Consider the following 14,284-nt stretch of genomic DNA (forward strand, 5'->3'; position numbering starts at 1 on the left):
AAAATCTGTATAAGAGCTCCCCCTACTGGTGGCAGCTGATAACCCCAATGCCAGTGTGCAGCAGAAATACTATTACATTGCAGGTTAGATGTCTCCCCCTTGTAGTGAGGCTTAGCTCAGAGGGGGGCACACCATTGAATGACACTTGTGACACATAATTTATCGAAATGTATTTACAAAACATAATAATATGTAACTAAGGGACGTTTTCCAAGTTCATGATTGAGGTCATGTCCTCTATACGCAGCTTTGTCCACCATAGAGCAATGTCCTCAGCGTCACAGTGACTTGTTTGGTTTCTTTCTTTGGTTCGGTCCGATGTATTTCTGTGGAGTGTATGAAGGTTTCTCTATGACGTCGGTGCCCATGAATGGCTGGAGGACCTCAGGGACACGGACTCGGCCGTCCTGAGGAAGAAGCACATGAGCAGGAGGTGAATGGATGGAGGGAGGACGAGGAGGAGACATAGATTGTGGATGACCTCCCCTCTCCCAGGTGAACACTTTGTTTCATAGGATAGATGTCAGCGGTGCTGGCCAATCCGAGAGAAGGTGGGAGTGTCTTAGACTACTGACTTGAATAAAATAAATGAACGCATACAGGACAAGGGTCAGGGGACCTGGGAATAGACTGTAGGTGCAGTCACATCAGATGAAGAGAGATTAACTCAATGGCTGTTGTTGTGGTTACAAAACGCGCCTGTTAAAAGGACATCTACCACCAGGATGAAGGACTGTATGCAAATGAGCCTGAGGGGCTCCAAGCTCCATTAACACCTATGGAGCCCCTGAGGCTCATATGCATACAGTCCTTCCTCTTGGTGGAAGATGCCCTTTAAGGCATTGCGTTAATACTTGCATTTTGAAACGCATCCATTCAACACCGCGATGCAGCCTTAGTGAGCCGTCACACTGTACGTTCTTAAAAAACGCATGAGACGTGTTTACCATTAACATTTTCACAGCCGCTTGAACTTCCATAAAAGAAAAACAGATTCAAACCAGCCACATGCTTAGAAAACATGCAAAAACGCAGGCGTTTTCAGAACGTACCATAAAACAGCGCCCTAAGGCACGGGGGCTTCCTAAATTTAGAGGAAAACATGGGGGCAGATTTACTTACCCGGTCCATTCGCGATCCAGCGGTGCGTTCTCTGCGCTGGATTCGGGTCCGGACGGGATTCATTAAGGTAGTTCCTCTGCCGTCCACTAGGTGGCGCTGCTGCGCTGAAAAGCATCGGAACGCGTGGGAATACACCGGGCCGGAGTGAAGGTAAGTGCAAGCTCCGCGACAGATTTTTTTTTTTTTTTAAATGCGGCGGTTTTTCCGAATCCGTTGGGTTTTCGTTCGGTCAAGCCCCCCGATTTCTGTCGCATGCATGCCGGCGCCGATGCGCCACAATCCGATCGCGTGCGCCAAAATCCCAGGGCAATTCAGGGGAAATCGGCGCAAATCGGAAATCTTCGGGTAACACGTCGGGAAAACGCGAATCGGGCCCTTAGTAAATGACCCCCATTGTTTTGGCACTTCTGGTTTTCGAGACGGTTCCCAACCAGAGGTTCCCGTGGGACAAGGGATATGTTTTATCTAATAGGTGGCCTCGTGGCAGGTTATTTAACCAAGAGGGTGAACCTCAAAAAAGGTAGAATAATCAAGATGAGAAGTTTATGGCAGGAGCAGGGATGATAAAGGTGGAAGGTTATTCAGGACTTTTAGAGCTCACTTGTAACTGGTTAGACTCCAGAATGGCGATGATCAGACGGGGGACAGCGCAGGCCGTGCCATTAATCTGCAAGAAGAGGGTGATAAATGTTATGTAGTTACATAGTGTAGGTCCGGCGCACCAGAACCACCAGCACTGCAGAATGTACTGCGACTCTGCTGCACCTGTAGGACAGGACCAACAGGCAACAGAGGAGTGACCAATCATGCAGGATACTGTGATTTGGGGTCAAACGGAGCAAAAATGGTTCTGCTTTTATCACTGGTGTCAACACATGCTAGTGCACGGAGTTCTGTAGGTGGGACCAATACGTTAAAAGACTTCTACCACCTGGATGAAGGACTATATGCAAATGAGCCTGAGGGGCTCCAGCCTCCATTAACACTTACGGCACCCGGAGCCCCTCTGGCTCATTTGCATACAGTCCTTCATCCTGGGGATTAATGTTTCATAGCTGGAGATCCCCAGAGGAGCCCATACAGAATCACTACTGGATAATTGTGGTTCCCCATAGTAATCCAGATGTATTCCCAGGTTTGTCTCCCCACCACAGCGCCTGCATTAGGATTATTACACTCACGGTGTGGGCGTGACGCAGCTCTCCGTTATGTCTCTGGTACATGATGTTCAGCCGCCGGCTCTGGTAGTCTGTGCAGTTTGAGGCGCTGGAAATCTTAGGGGAAAAGAGAATAATGTGAGGATTGTGTATAATGTCAGAAGAGTAATGACATACAGCGCCCCCTGCTGGCCGTGCTCCAGTACTGCATGACCAGCCCTCTGGAGGGACACCTACCTCTCCGTACTTCCCTCGTCCCGGCATCCAGGCTTCTAGGTCACATTTTCTGTAAGCCGGGAGCCCGAGCTCCTCACTTGGCATTTCCAAAACCCTGGAATTGGGAAATAGAGAAGAGTTATAGACAAACATACAGACCCCGATGTGTTGTGTACAATCCAAAATACTTCGTATGAGGGGTGATAGATTCCTGGGGCAAGGACTTCTAAAGGAAGAACGGTAGAGCAGTGTATTATGTAACATGTGTATAGCCGGGGGCTTTAAAGGGGATGTGTAAAGATGATACAAGATATTTGTATGATTGGAGATGTCCCTCCATCTGCACCATCCCAGCAGGACCTGGTCAGACTGTCTGGAAGCCCCATAGAAGTCAATGGAGCTCCAGGACATCTCTAACCTGTGGATTCTGTGGATTTGGGGGGTGTCATATACATATGTCATATACAGGCTGAGCAGCTGCTTCCAACCATCGCCCCCCATTCTCCTCTAGGATCTACTTACTGAAAGTGTAACCCCAGATCTGAGAAAATCTCCTTCTGTAGCATCAGAAACTCCTCCAGCAGCTCCCGGCTCTCGTTCCCAGTCTCATTAGCCGTGATCCCAAACATCTCCACCTGGAAAAAGGAGCAGGAATACTCTGAACATTACTATGGAGGGAGGACACCGACCCAAGACACCCCCTTAAAGGGATACGGACCTTGGTAAAATGGTGAACTCTGTAGAGACCCCAGGCTTCCCGGCCGGTGTCCGTCTCTGCTCGGTAACATGTGCTGCAGCAAACGGTCCTGAGGAGGACGACAAGTTATATGGACACGGAGTAACGCAACGATTATAGCATCGGGATGTGCAGATCTATTTATAATAATTAGGAGTAACTCACCGAATGGGGAGATCCGGCAGCTGGACCGCATGATCCATAAAATAACCTAAAACCCAAAACAAAGGTCATCATCAGATGTTTCAGACCTGACAGAAGCAAATCCCACATAACGGGGGAAGGATAATTTTCCGGTCCTACCTGCAATCCCGACCTCCGAGGTCCCAGCCAGGTGCAGGTCGGGGTGCGCTGATGGATCCAGGGTGTAGACCTGGGAGCTGTGGGCGCTGGGCTGCATCCCACAACCTTCCTGGGGCAGGGGGTAAGTGCACAGGTCAGCTACAAGCCTCATGTATAACCAAATACAGGAGCCGGGGTAGATAATAAGCACCAGCTAAAGAGCTCAACATCTATGTGCACACCCCGTATAAAGCAGACTCCTCAAATTGTGAGGCCTTATTCACACAAGGCAGATGTGATCAGTGTAATCTATCAGTATTTTGAGGTGGATGCACAGTACAGAAGTGTAAATCTCCAGATTATATGTCAAAACTGTTTCTAACTTTAAACCAGAGAAGGCACATATCCCTTTAATAGGGTGGGGGAGGCACAAAACCCCAGGAGCCTGATTGTGGTAGAGATAAGAGAAATAATCTAACCAGGATAATATCCAAAATGTCTATACTCACAAACACGGCTCCTCTCAGCATGTCCGGCACAGACAGAGGAATAAATCCCTGCAACAGAGAAAGAAGTAAGGAAATGTATCATGGACGCTTTCTCCTAGAATCAGAGTCACCCCTGTCCATGGCTTGTGTGCGGTAAGGCAGAGCGGCTCGGTAGTATCACCGACCCATAGGAATAGGATAACTTGCAGATTGTGGTGGTCCCAGGATCATGACAACAGGGGTCTATTGTACCCCGAATGAATCGAGCTGCAAGGTTGAGCATGTTTTCAGCAATCTCATTCAGCGCTATAGAGAGGAATAGAGAAGTCTGTGTCTGTCCAATTGCTTTATTCATTTTTTTTTGGGGGGGGGGGGGGGGGGAGGGAGACAATAGTCCCCATTATCGTGATGCTTGGGGGGTCAAACAATGAGACCCCCCTCAAATCAGCAAGTTATATATGGGTACAGCTTGATGTTACTGGAGTAGCCCCTTTAATAGAGAAGTTGAGGTAGAACTATTAATTTCACAACCCAGTTGGGGGGGGGGGTACTCTGTGTGAAACCCCCACCGAAATACAACTCCTGGACAACCCCTTTAAAAGAGGGATCATTGTTTAGGGAGGAGGTAGCGAATCTTTCCTCCTGCCCTGGAGAGCTGCAGTATTGGCGTTGAAGGCGCCATTTACCTTTTTCACAAGTTTTGTGATTGTAAAATTCACCAGTGCGAGCTGCAACATGGCGCCGGCCCCGCGGAGGTAATAGCAGCGGTTCCCGGAGATGTGGGAGAGACGTCTGAGGGAAGAAGACAGGGGAGAGGCGAGTAACCCAGCTTTTCCCATCTCACATGTGGCAGCACAAAGCTTTACCCACAGGGCACAATCCTCCTGCCATATGGGAGCAATTATCCGTCATTGTGCCGCCATAGAGTGACGGGAATATAAAGCCGCCATCAGGTGACGTGCAGGCGGCACAAGGACAAAGGAGGAAGGTGCCTCAGGGCGGCCCCCAGCGTACAGACGGCTGATACACAATGCAGCCGCCATATAACATCATAACATCACATGAGTCACATCCGTACCTCTGCCTGATGATGCCCAAATCCTCCCCGATTTCCAAGTGACCCCGGACTTCAAAGTCAAAATCTAGAAGCAGAAAATAATCGGTTAGTAAATATACATACAGGCATGAAGCCAGGCATCACAGGAACATATCCATGTGCAGTGTCCTATAAAAACTGAAATTTTGGGAAAATATACACCAGGACTAGAAGAGATGCGCCCAGAAGAGCGATGTCTGCATCATAAAATTATCACCCCCATGTGTGAAGATATCACTGTTACATACAGGTTATGCTGCCCCCTAATATTCTGAGAACAACCACCCCATATGTCCAGGGCTGGTGGTCGCACATGCTCAGTAGCTAAAGTCCATTTCAAACTGATTCCGACCACAAAAGCGTCTTCTTACCCACATCAGACACGGCGCTTGGGTGTTTAGGTTTTGTATACAGAGGCTCAGCAGTGACGTCACCCCAGCGCCACAACCGATTTAAGCTGCCGATCTACCTGGCCCCCCCTCCGTTTAAAAAAAGGCGATCCCTTTAATATTCAACTGAAAACTTAAATTTCACTAGATTCCTTACCAGGTTTCTCCCCGACAACCTCCAGTACCCGGGCGTTGCTTTCATCCCCGATGGGCTGTGGAAGAAGTGAGATGCTAAATATTATCCTGTACGAGATCCTGTGGATGTAGATCATAGGGGTCTGAGTGACCCCACATCAGGAAAACAAGGTCCCGTATAGACAGCCACTGTCTGAAAGGAACAGAGGTCACATGGACCTGGGGTCAATTCTTTCAACTGTATGAAGCTGCTGAATTGCTCGGGACCCTCCATCTCTTATCGGGTTATAGAGGTTAAAGGGGGTTTCCAGGGGTTGGAAAACATGTCTGCCTTCTATAAATAGCGCCACCGCTGGCCGCAGTTCAGTTGTAATGAACTAAATGGAGCTTAGATGCAATACTATGCGCTACCCACGGTCAGGTGTGGCGCTATTTAGGGAAGAAGGCAGCCATGTTTTTCAACCTCTACACAACTCCTTTAACTCGGCACAAGTATTGTATACGGACGTTAAAGGAAACCTACCATCTGATTTGATGCATTGTGAACCAAACATACCTTGAGACTGCTGTAGCTACACTGATGCAGAAACACATCTCTTTGTTAATCCCCGAGTTGAGTGGTTTTGCTGGGACAGGCCGGCTGCCTACATAAACACATTACACACAGAGCTTAGTCAAGACATGACTAATCAACCTGAGCTGGATCACTCAAACACAACAGCTGGGGGATGGAGCAGCGATTGATTACTTCTGCCTTCAGGCAAAACCTTGTGATTACATCATCCTCTGGTGCAGTGAATAACTAATGTGCTAGGAGAAGGAGCCATAGAAGGGGCAGAGCTTCATTATCATGATTTGATAATTGTTTTATGAGCAAACAGCATAGAACTCAATATATGGATTAAACAAGATATGATCCTGCATCAGTGTAGCCACAGCATTCTCAAGGTATGTTTGCTTCATAATGCATCAAATCAGATGGTAGTTTCCTTTAATGCGGTAACATGTTAACTAGAATTGTGATTTACTGTATCAGAACAGCGCCACCTCTGGTACAGGTAATGTATGATACTGCAGCTTATGTCTCTCTTCACTTCAATGGAGCCAAGCTGCAAAACCAGACAAAACCTAGAGAAAGGATATAATCCTGCACAATCCCTTTTAGGCCAGGACTGCAGCCAACGAGCTGCAGCAGATTACACTTATGCCGCAGCAGCATACTGGATTGGAACGGGTTTAGAATCTGCAGCATGTTCATTGTTACTGCAGATTCAGGGTGCAGAATGATTATGCAAAGTCTGTTCTCTGCCCCTGCCATGACACAAACCATCCCTAGCCTTAAAAGAAATCTCCCATCAAAATCCATCCTGATAAACCAGGGACATAACTCGTAGACCCAGGCACCAGGACTGTGGTATCTTCTTATATTTCTTATCCATGGCCTCCATCCTTCTAAAATCAACTTTTAAATTATGCTAATGAGCAAGAAGGGCTCTGGGGGGCGTTACTAAACCCCCTCGGTGCTGCAGATTCACAGGCTGTTACACTGTCTCCCCCTCCCTGCTCCCTAAGCACTTTTCCTCTCCTTCAGTGTTAAATAATCTCAGTGCATCAGAGAAAATTTCATCACATGGTGGAGGGGAGAGTGCACATCGTAACAGCCTGTGAAGCTATAGCATGGGGGCCTTCTTGCTCATTAGCCTAATGTAAAAGTTGATTTTATAAGGAAGGAGGCAATGGATAAGAAATATAAGAAGATACCACAGTCCCGGTGCCCGGATCTATGAGTAATGTCCCTGGTTTACCATGATGGACCTAATGGTAGATTTCCTTTAAGAGGTTCTGTATCTCGTAGTGGACACAGCGCCCCCTTTTGTCCCTGGTAACTTCTAGTACTGCAACTCTAATCCAGGGGCAGGGGTGCTGCAGAAAATTGTACAGGGAGAGAGAATAACCCAAACAAAGACCCCAGCTGTCTTCTTAGCCTCTTACCGTGCCCAGGTAGGTTCTGTTCGGTAACTTGAGTGCTCGGATGTAGAAGGATTCCTCCAGATCGCTCTCTTGTCGGTACAGAGACGTCAGCTGCTGCCGGATCTCCTTTCCTCGGCTTCTGATTGTCCGGTACCTGGGGATCTAATCGCAGCTGATATGAGAAGGGGGTGTGACCACAAATCCCAGGGTATAAGTACATTTTTACAATGCTGTATATAGTGTAAGCTTTTTAGAATGCAATAAAACGGAGAAATATGTGAAAATACTTTCTATGTGGTGCAGGAGATCACTCATCCCCCCTCCCTCCAACATGTCTTTTCTTACAAGCTGCAGATCTCACTTGTGTTTGCCTGCAAGACCACCGGCCTGCAAGACCACCGGCCTGCAAGACCACCGGCCTGCAAGACCACCGGCCGGAGCAGGAGGTCTCCCTGCTCCCGGCTAAGTGGATGCACACGCTCCTAACTTGTCTTCATGTGATGCCGGAGAGATACTCACAGACTGCAGCTCCTGCCGCTCATGTGTCAGCTGTGAAGGGGAGAAAAGAGACAGAATTAGTAAAGCTGCAAAGATTAGGAGGTTAATAGCAGCCGGACACCTCCCCCCAAATCTGTGTGCAATCCCCTCCCCAATATTACTTAACGGACTAACATCTGGAGGGTCAGTGCAGCTACAGAGATCAGGACAGAGACACTTTAATAAGAACTTTTGTCAAAAGTTACCAACAACCGGTGACGTCCCCTGTGATGCACAGCTACGTGACGTGTCCTCCCTGGTGCTGAACACAGAGCGGAAGACACTGGATCCATTTGTTCTAAACCCGTATGAAAATCTCAGGAGAATTACTGTCAGGTCCTGGGCTACAGCTAACAACCTGTCAGCACCCACCAGAGTCTAATTAGCATATTGGGTGCTAAACTAATGGCGCTGACTGCTGGGAGAGGGGTTGGGCCTACAGAAAAATGTACAAGTCTGCCCGAATCAGTGGAGCGACACCTATTCTAAGAGGAGGTGATGTGGAATAGGTGATTCTGTAATGTATACAAATGGATATAGACTAAAGCTCCCCCTAGTGGTTGCAGCAGGAGGTCAGAATTTGATCACTTAAAGGGAACCTGTCACCAGGGACCTCATTTTCTCTAAAGACAGATTGTAAAAGCCCATGACACCTGCAGTGCACATCTGCATCTCTGCCTTTTCTAAGCATTTGCATTACAATTTAATTGTGTGTTATAACTTACTCTTGCACCCTGACAGAATCCACTGTGCAGTCACAGGGGCTGGGCTTTGGTTTGGATGCATTTTAAAAAACAACATGTGACTTGTCTGTGTTACTCACTCCTCAGCTTTCAGCCCCCACCTTTGTGCTCCTGTCTAGCTCCACGTCCTGCTCCTTCTCAGAGGTCACAGCCTGGTGATCTGACATCAATAGGGGAGGGACAAGCTGTACAGGAACACAAAGATGGAGGCAGCCTGCAGCTCAGACAGGTCACATGTTGTTTTTTGAAATGCATCCACACCAAAGCCCAACCCCTGTGACTACCCCAGGATTTTGTCAGGGTGCAAGAGTAAGTTATAACACACAATTATATTGTAATGCAAATGCTTAGATGTGCACTGCAGGTGTGATGGGCTTTTACAATCTGTCTTTAGTGAAAAATTAGGTCCCTGGTGACAGGTTCCCTTTAACACAAACCAATTATGTTTGTACGTCTTATCTCTGGGGCCCCGTAGATTACCAGGATGGAGGGGATAGCGGAGCGCTGGGGTGTTAGATTTAGGATACATGGATCAGGACCCCCGTTTTAGATAATTTTTGGGTCCCAAGTAGAAATGAGGGGATCCTGGTTGGGTTTGGTGTTCACCTGACGCGAACATATTGCCGATCCAGCATATTGACCCAAATAGCATCTAACTATGGCAATGATTGGCCAGGGGTGTCCGAACCAGACTATGGGGGTTCAGTCATCTCTAGTCCCAAATATCAGATTATCCTATGGAGAAGCTGAATGACAAGGACCCTCCAACTTACCGTCATATCCTTCACCTCATTGGCCACACACGACTTCTCCTCCTCCAGGACGCGGATTTCTCCCCTCAGCGTCTGCAGATCCTCCCAAATCTTCACCTACGATAAGAAAGTCACATCATTGACCCCATAATACTGTGATACGCCTACAACTATCACTGTGCTGAGGTTTTGTTACAATGTCTCAGTCAACCATTCCCCTGCACCGCAGCGCTCCCCAGATCTGTGTGTTGGACCCGGTTTTGGGACTGGTTCAGTTTTTTGGATTTGAATGACACCAGATCTTCATGCACTGACACATTGTAACAAAACCTCAGCTAGCACTCGATTAGATTGATATGATATCACAGCGCCCCCTGGCGGTCACATTGCGGTACTGCAGCCCGGAGCTCTCACCAGGGCGCGCAGCTCTCCCTCCGGGGGTCTCCCCGGTCTCCTCTCTGACAGCTCCCGCTCCGCAGCGTCTATCTCCCGCCTCAGTCTCTCCATATCCAGCTGCGGCCGGCTGCAGTATCCCTCCCGCACGTACTCATACAGCCGGCTGGGGGGCACCGTCTCCCCGGTACTCAGACTCCTCGCCCCTGAATACCCCCGACATATAGACCGGGCACATAACCTGACCACCATGCGCGCCGCCATCTTTCCGGAGTCCGAAATCAACCTATCCAATCACAGTCCACTATGAAATCGACTGTCCAACCAGATAACCGGCTATAGGAAACGGACCAATCAGACGAGTAGAGGGCGGTAGCATGACAAGTAGCGACCAATAGCGAGCTGGTGTCATTATCTGCCCCCAATAATAACACCGGACTAAAGCCGCTGTCAGGGGAACTGACCAATCAGAGGCAGGGAGGAGGTTACTGAGCGTGACCCGGAAGTGACTGCACGCTGCTGCTGTGTACGATCCGCGCTACTCAAGGTGAGTCAGGCGACTGCACTGCTGGGACTTGTAGTCCTGTGCACCCCCCTCTAATGCAGAGAGGACAACACCTGCACCAACCTGACCATAGAGCGGTGTTCACACCTGTATTCGGATCATCTTGCTGCGGTTTTGTCAGATTTTTTATTCTGCAGCCATAGCTCAAAATGCAGAATAGAATCACATGGGATCCTTTATGACTGTATTCACACTGACTGGATACGCTGCACCCTGATTATCCTTTTGCAGGAGCCCCATTTTTTTCAGCTTTTTTAATGAATGAATAAATTTGAGTGAATGAGACTTGGTGTTGATGTGGATGGCACAGATAATCTCTGGAGAGATCTGATCACTGAGCGGAGATAAAGCCTCCAGATGGGTGTAGGGGAGGCCGCAGCTGTTGTGTATGTGACCTGTCATAGATATAGCAGTAAAGCGCTTGTTGCCCCTGGGAGTGGCAGGATGCCGCAGTAGTCCCTTTAGAGACTGCCCCTTTAAGAACAGTAGTTCCAGGTAGGTGGTGGACATGTACTTACATGAGTTTGTCTCCCTCGCAGGTGATGTCTGTGTGACCCAAGATGTCCTCCGTAGGAATCCGGAGCCTGGTCTCCTGGCCTTGGAGATGGGGTAAGTTATCATAGACGACATTGCCCGGTTTGATGAGGGGATTAGATGTTTGAAACTTGCACCTGTGTGACATCACATGACACGGGATATAATGAGCCGTGCACCTGTGTGACATCACATGACCTGGGATATAACGAACCGTGCACCTGTGTGACATCACATGACCTGGGATATAACGAGCCGTGCACCTGTGTGACATCACATGACCTGGGATATAACGAGCCGTGCACCTGTGTGACATCACATGACCAGGGACTGGTGTTTACCCACAGGAAGTAAACAATGAAGCTTTCTATAGCATGACAGCAAGCAGAGGTCTAGAAAGAGATTCCTAGTGAGAGAGTACATTGTAAAATTGTTGAACTTTTCATTACACAGACAATCTATTTTCTTTTATGGCCGTGCACTTGGCTGATTCTGTAGATAATGAATGGAGCTGCAGTATACAAGGGGCACAGCCCCCTCACACTTGTGGTCAGTAGGGGGATCAGCATATTGTTACTGTGGATGGGGGGTGATAACCTTTAAACTTTGGACCATCAGATCTCCATTCTTATTGACCTCTGAGCAAGGGCTATAGATATCTGCTGAACATTCCTGTATGTCTGACACCTGGGACCAGTTATAGGACTGTGCACTGGTGTCAGTGACTGTTCCCCTCCTGGTGTCATTAGATGATTGGGTGAAACTGTCCTCCTCCAGGGATTCTGCTGCCACATCAGAGATGGTCCGATCAGCACCGCTCCCCATGTCATGTATGAGGAGGTTCTCACTGCTGTATGTGAATTCTATCTTTTAGGTTCTTCCCTCTTCCGCACTCCCGTCCCTCCGCTGGTGGACTCCCGCTGCATGGCTACACTGAATCAGATGCACCGAGCCGGCCGACCCAAGAAAGAACCACCCAAACTAGGACCTTTAGGGGGCAACCCCCAGCTTAAGGGTGTAGTGTTAAAGACCATGATCCGCAAGCCCAAAAAACCGAACTCTGCCAACCGCAAGTGCGCCCGGGTGCGGCTCAGCAACGGCAAGGAGGTGGTGTGCTTTATACCGGGAGAGGGACACAACCTGCAGGAACACAACATCGTCCTGGTGGAGGGCGGCCGCACGCAGGATCTACCGGGGGTCAAACTGAAAATAGTCCGTGGAAAGTACGACTGCGCCCACGTGAAGAAGAAGTAATGGAGGTGATCATGGACTCCCTGGAGCTGGTCAGGAGATGCAAGGGTTACTGCTCCAAAGAAGGAGATTTATCCATTCTGTGTCCCGGATTTCCATTAAAAATGTCTTTCTATACGGAATGTAGAGTTATTACAGGGACCCTCTACCCCTTCCCACGGGTGTCACTGATTCAGAAATCTCAGTTCTTGAGTCTCAGGGCTGTTTGTTTTGGAACTTAAAGGGATTTTCCAACCAATTAAGTTAGGTACTATGCACAGTTAGGGGTCCCAGGTACCTCTGTCGGACCCCACGCGTCCCGTTCTGCTCCATTCATCTCTGTGCACGGCCCTAAGCAATCTCCATCTGCTCCATAGAGATGAATGGAGCAGAACAGACCTGTACAGCCGTCTGCTCCATTTATCTCAAGGAGTGAGGAGGGGTCCGACTGAGGTACCTGGGACCCCCTACTCTCATGATCTGTGGGGTTCTCATCACTGAGACCCTCACCAATCGCCACAAGATGCGGCCTAATTTAACTGGTGGGAAAACCCCTTTTAATACGCCCTTCATCGTCCGGTGGGCGGTGCCAGAGTTTACTGTAGCCCAGGACCGCCCACCTGACAGTTTGGGTTGTTGAAAGTTAAGGCACTGATTTGTTACAAATTACTTGTATATGTAACTAAAGAAGGAACCAGAACAGATACACAGGAGCCGCAGTCCTGCCCAAGGTGAAAGCAGTTGTAACATGTCATCTCCTATTTACTAACAAACTTCTCCATGAGGGACTGACCGGCACAAGAATGAGGGTCCCATTTTCTCGCTGCTACGTTTAACCCCTTAACGACCAGGGTTTTTTTCATTTTTGGCGTTTCCACTTTTTCACTCCCCACCTTCAAATTCTGTAACTTTTTACATTTTCCAATGAAAGCTGCACGGGGGCTTGTTTTTTGCATAACAAATTGCACTTCGTAGTGACGGTATTTACCATATATACTCGAGTATAAGCCTAGTTTTTCAGCACAAAAAACCCCAAACTCGGCTTATACTTGAGTAAAAAAGATATAGGTTTTACCAGGTTTTTGTGGTAAAATTAGGGGCCTCGGCTTATACTTGGGTCAGCTTATACTCGAGTATATACGGTAATATTCCAGGCAGTGGGAATGAAATTCCAAATGCAGTGAAATTGGTGGAAATGATACATTTAGAAAAACCTGTACAAAAAAAATTTCAACCTTCTGGCGCTAATAACTTTTCATACTTCGGTGGATGGAGCTGCGTAATGTTTTGTGAGGCGAAATTGTTTTTATTGCTACCGGTTTGAGGACTGCGCGACCTTTTGTTCACTTTTTATATGTTGCAAAATGGCGAAAAAGTAGCGTTTGACATTTGGGGGCTATTTTCCACTACGGCGGATAAACGCTGGGAATAACGGTAATTATAATTTGATAAATTTGACACTTTGGGGACGCTGCGATGCCCAACAACATGTTTATGATTTTTGCTGCTTATTTTATATCAGTTCTAGGGAAAGGGGGTGATTTTGAATTTCGGTTTTTGTTCATTTTTTCAAATTCCTTTTATTCAGAATCTAGTGAATTACATACATATAGTTATGCATATGATTTACATATTAACAGGCTACGATAGACTGTATGTATAAATGCACAAAACAGACGTTATTACAGAAGCTGGGTATTTGTACAGTTTAGATTTTAACTTTTTATTCTATTTTTCAGACCTCCTATAGTACTTTAACCCTAGATTGTCTGATTGATACTACTATATACTGCCATACTACAGTATGGCAGTATATGGGGATTTTAGTGATCATGTATTACAATGTGCCACTGGCACACTGTAACAGATGAGCAAAAACTATACAGTCTTGGATCTTATAAACCCGAGGCTGTCATAGTAACAGATCTTCGCTCACCA

The 14,284-nt window shown here is 47.7% G+C and overlaps 2 protein-coding genes across 2 annotated transcripts; one reads left to right on the forward strand and one right to left on the reverse strand.

Annotated features, from left to right (window-relative positions):
• Window positions 1-10,316, reverse strand: SARS2 (seryl-tRNA synthetase 2, mitochondrial). Its single transcript, XM_072123395.1, has 16 exons — window positions 10,039-10,316; window positions 9,646-9,741; window positions 8,112-8,141; window positions 7,614-7,754; window positions 5,644-5,698; window positions 5,080-5,143; window positions 4,688-4,793; window positions 4,023-4,070; window positions 3,535-3,643; window positions 3,397-3,442; window positions 3,214-3,301; window positions 3,018-3,130; window positions 2,517-2,610; window positions 2,304-2,396; window positions 1,724-1,789; window positions 1-407 (listed from the first exon to the last, which is right to left on the reverse strand). Exons 1-16 carry the CDS (start codon window positions 10,279-10,281, stop codon window positions 279-281), a joined length of 1,521 nt encoding a protein of 506 aa, XP_071979496.1. The 5' UTR covers window positions 10,282-10,316; the 3' UTR covers window positions 1-278.
• Window positions 10,317-10,454: 138 nt separating this feature from the next.
• On the forward strand, window positions 10,455-12,484 carry MRPS12 (mitochondrial ribosomal protein S12). The gene is made up of 3 exons (XM_072123396.1): window positions 10,455-10,564; window positions 11,122-11,191; window positions 11,991-12,484. The coding sequence occupies exons 2-3, from the start codon at window positions 11,143-11,145 to the stop codon at window positions 12,368-12,370; spliced, it is 429 nt and encodes a 142-aa protein (XP_071979497.1). The 5' UTR covers window positions 10,455-10,564; window positions 11,122-11,142; the 3' UTR covers window positions 12,371-12,484.
• Window positions 12,485-14,284: the final 1,800 nt, after the last annotated feature.

Source organism: Engystomops pustulosus, chromosome 9, assembly GCF_040894005.1.
Source record: "Engystomops pustulosus chromosome 9, aEngPut4.maternal, whole genome shotgun sequence".
NCBI classification, from domain to species: domain Eukaryota; kingdom Metazoa; phylum Chordata; class Amphibia; order Anura; family Leptodactylidae; genus Engystomops; species Engystomops pustulosus.

Coding starts and splice junctions, on each gene's coding strand:
- MRPS12 (XM_072123396.1), top strand. CDS start 11,143: ATGTCCTCCGTAGGAATCCGGAGCCTGGTCTCCTGGCCTTGGAGATGG. Junction 11,192..11,990: donor CTCCTGGCCTTGGAGATGGG/GTAAGTTATCAT, acceptor TCTATCTTTTAG/GTTCTTCCCTCTTCCGCACT.
- SARS2 (XM_072123395.1), bottom strand. CDS start 10,281: ATGGCGGCGCGCATGGTGGTCAGGTTATGTGCCCGGTCTATATGTCGG. Junction 5,144..5,643: donor GGTTGTCGGGGAGAAACCTG/GTAAGGAATCTA, acceptor TTCTGCTTCTAG/ATTTTGACTTTGAAGTCCGG. Junction 1,790..2,303: donor AGCTGCGTCACGCCCACACC/GTGAGTGTAATA, acceptor CTCTTCTTGCAG/ATTAATGGCACGGCCTGCGC.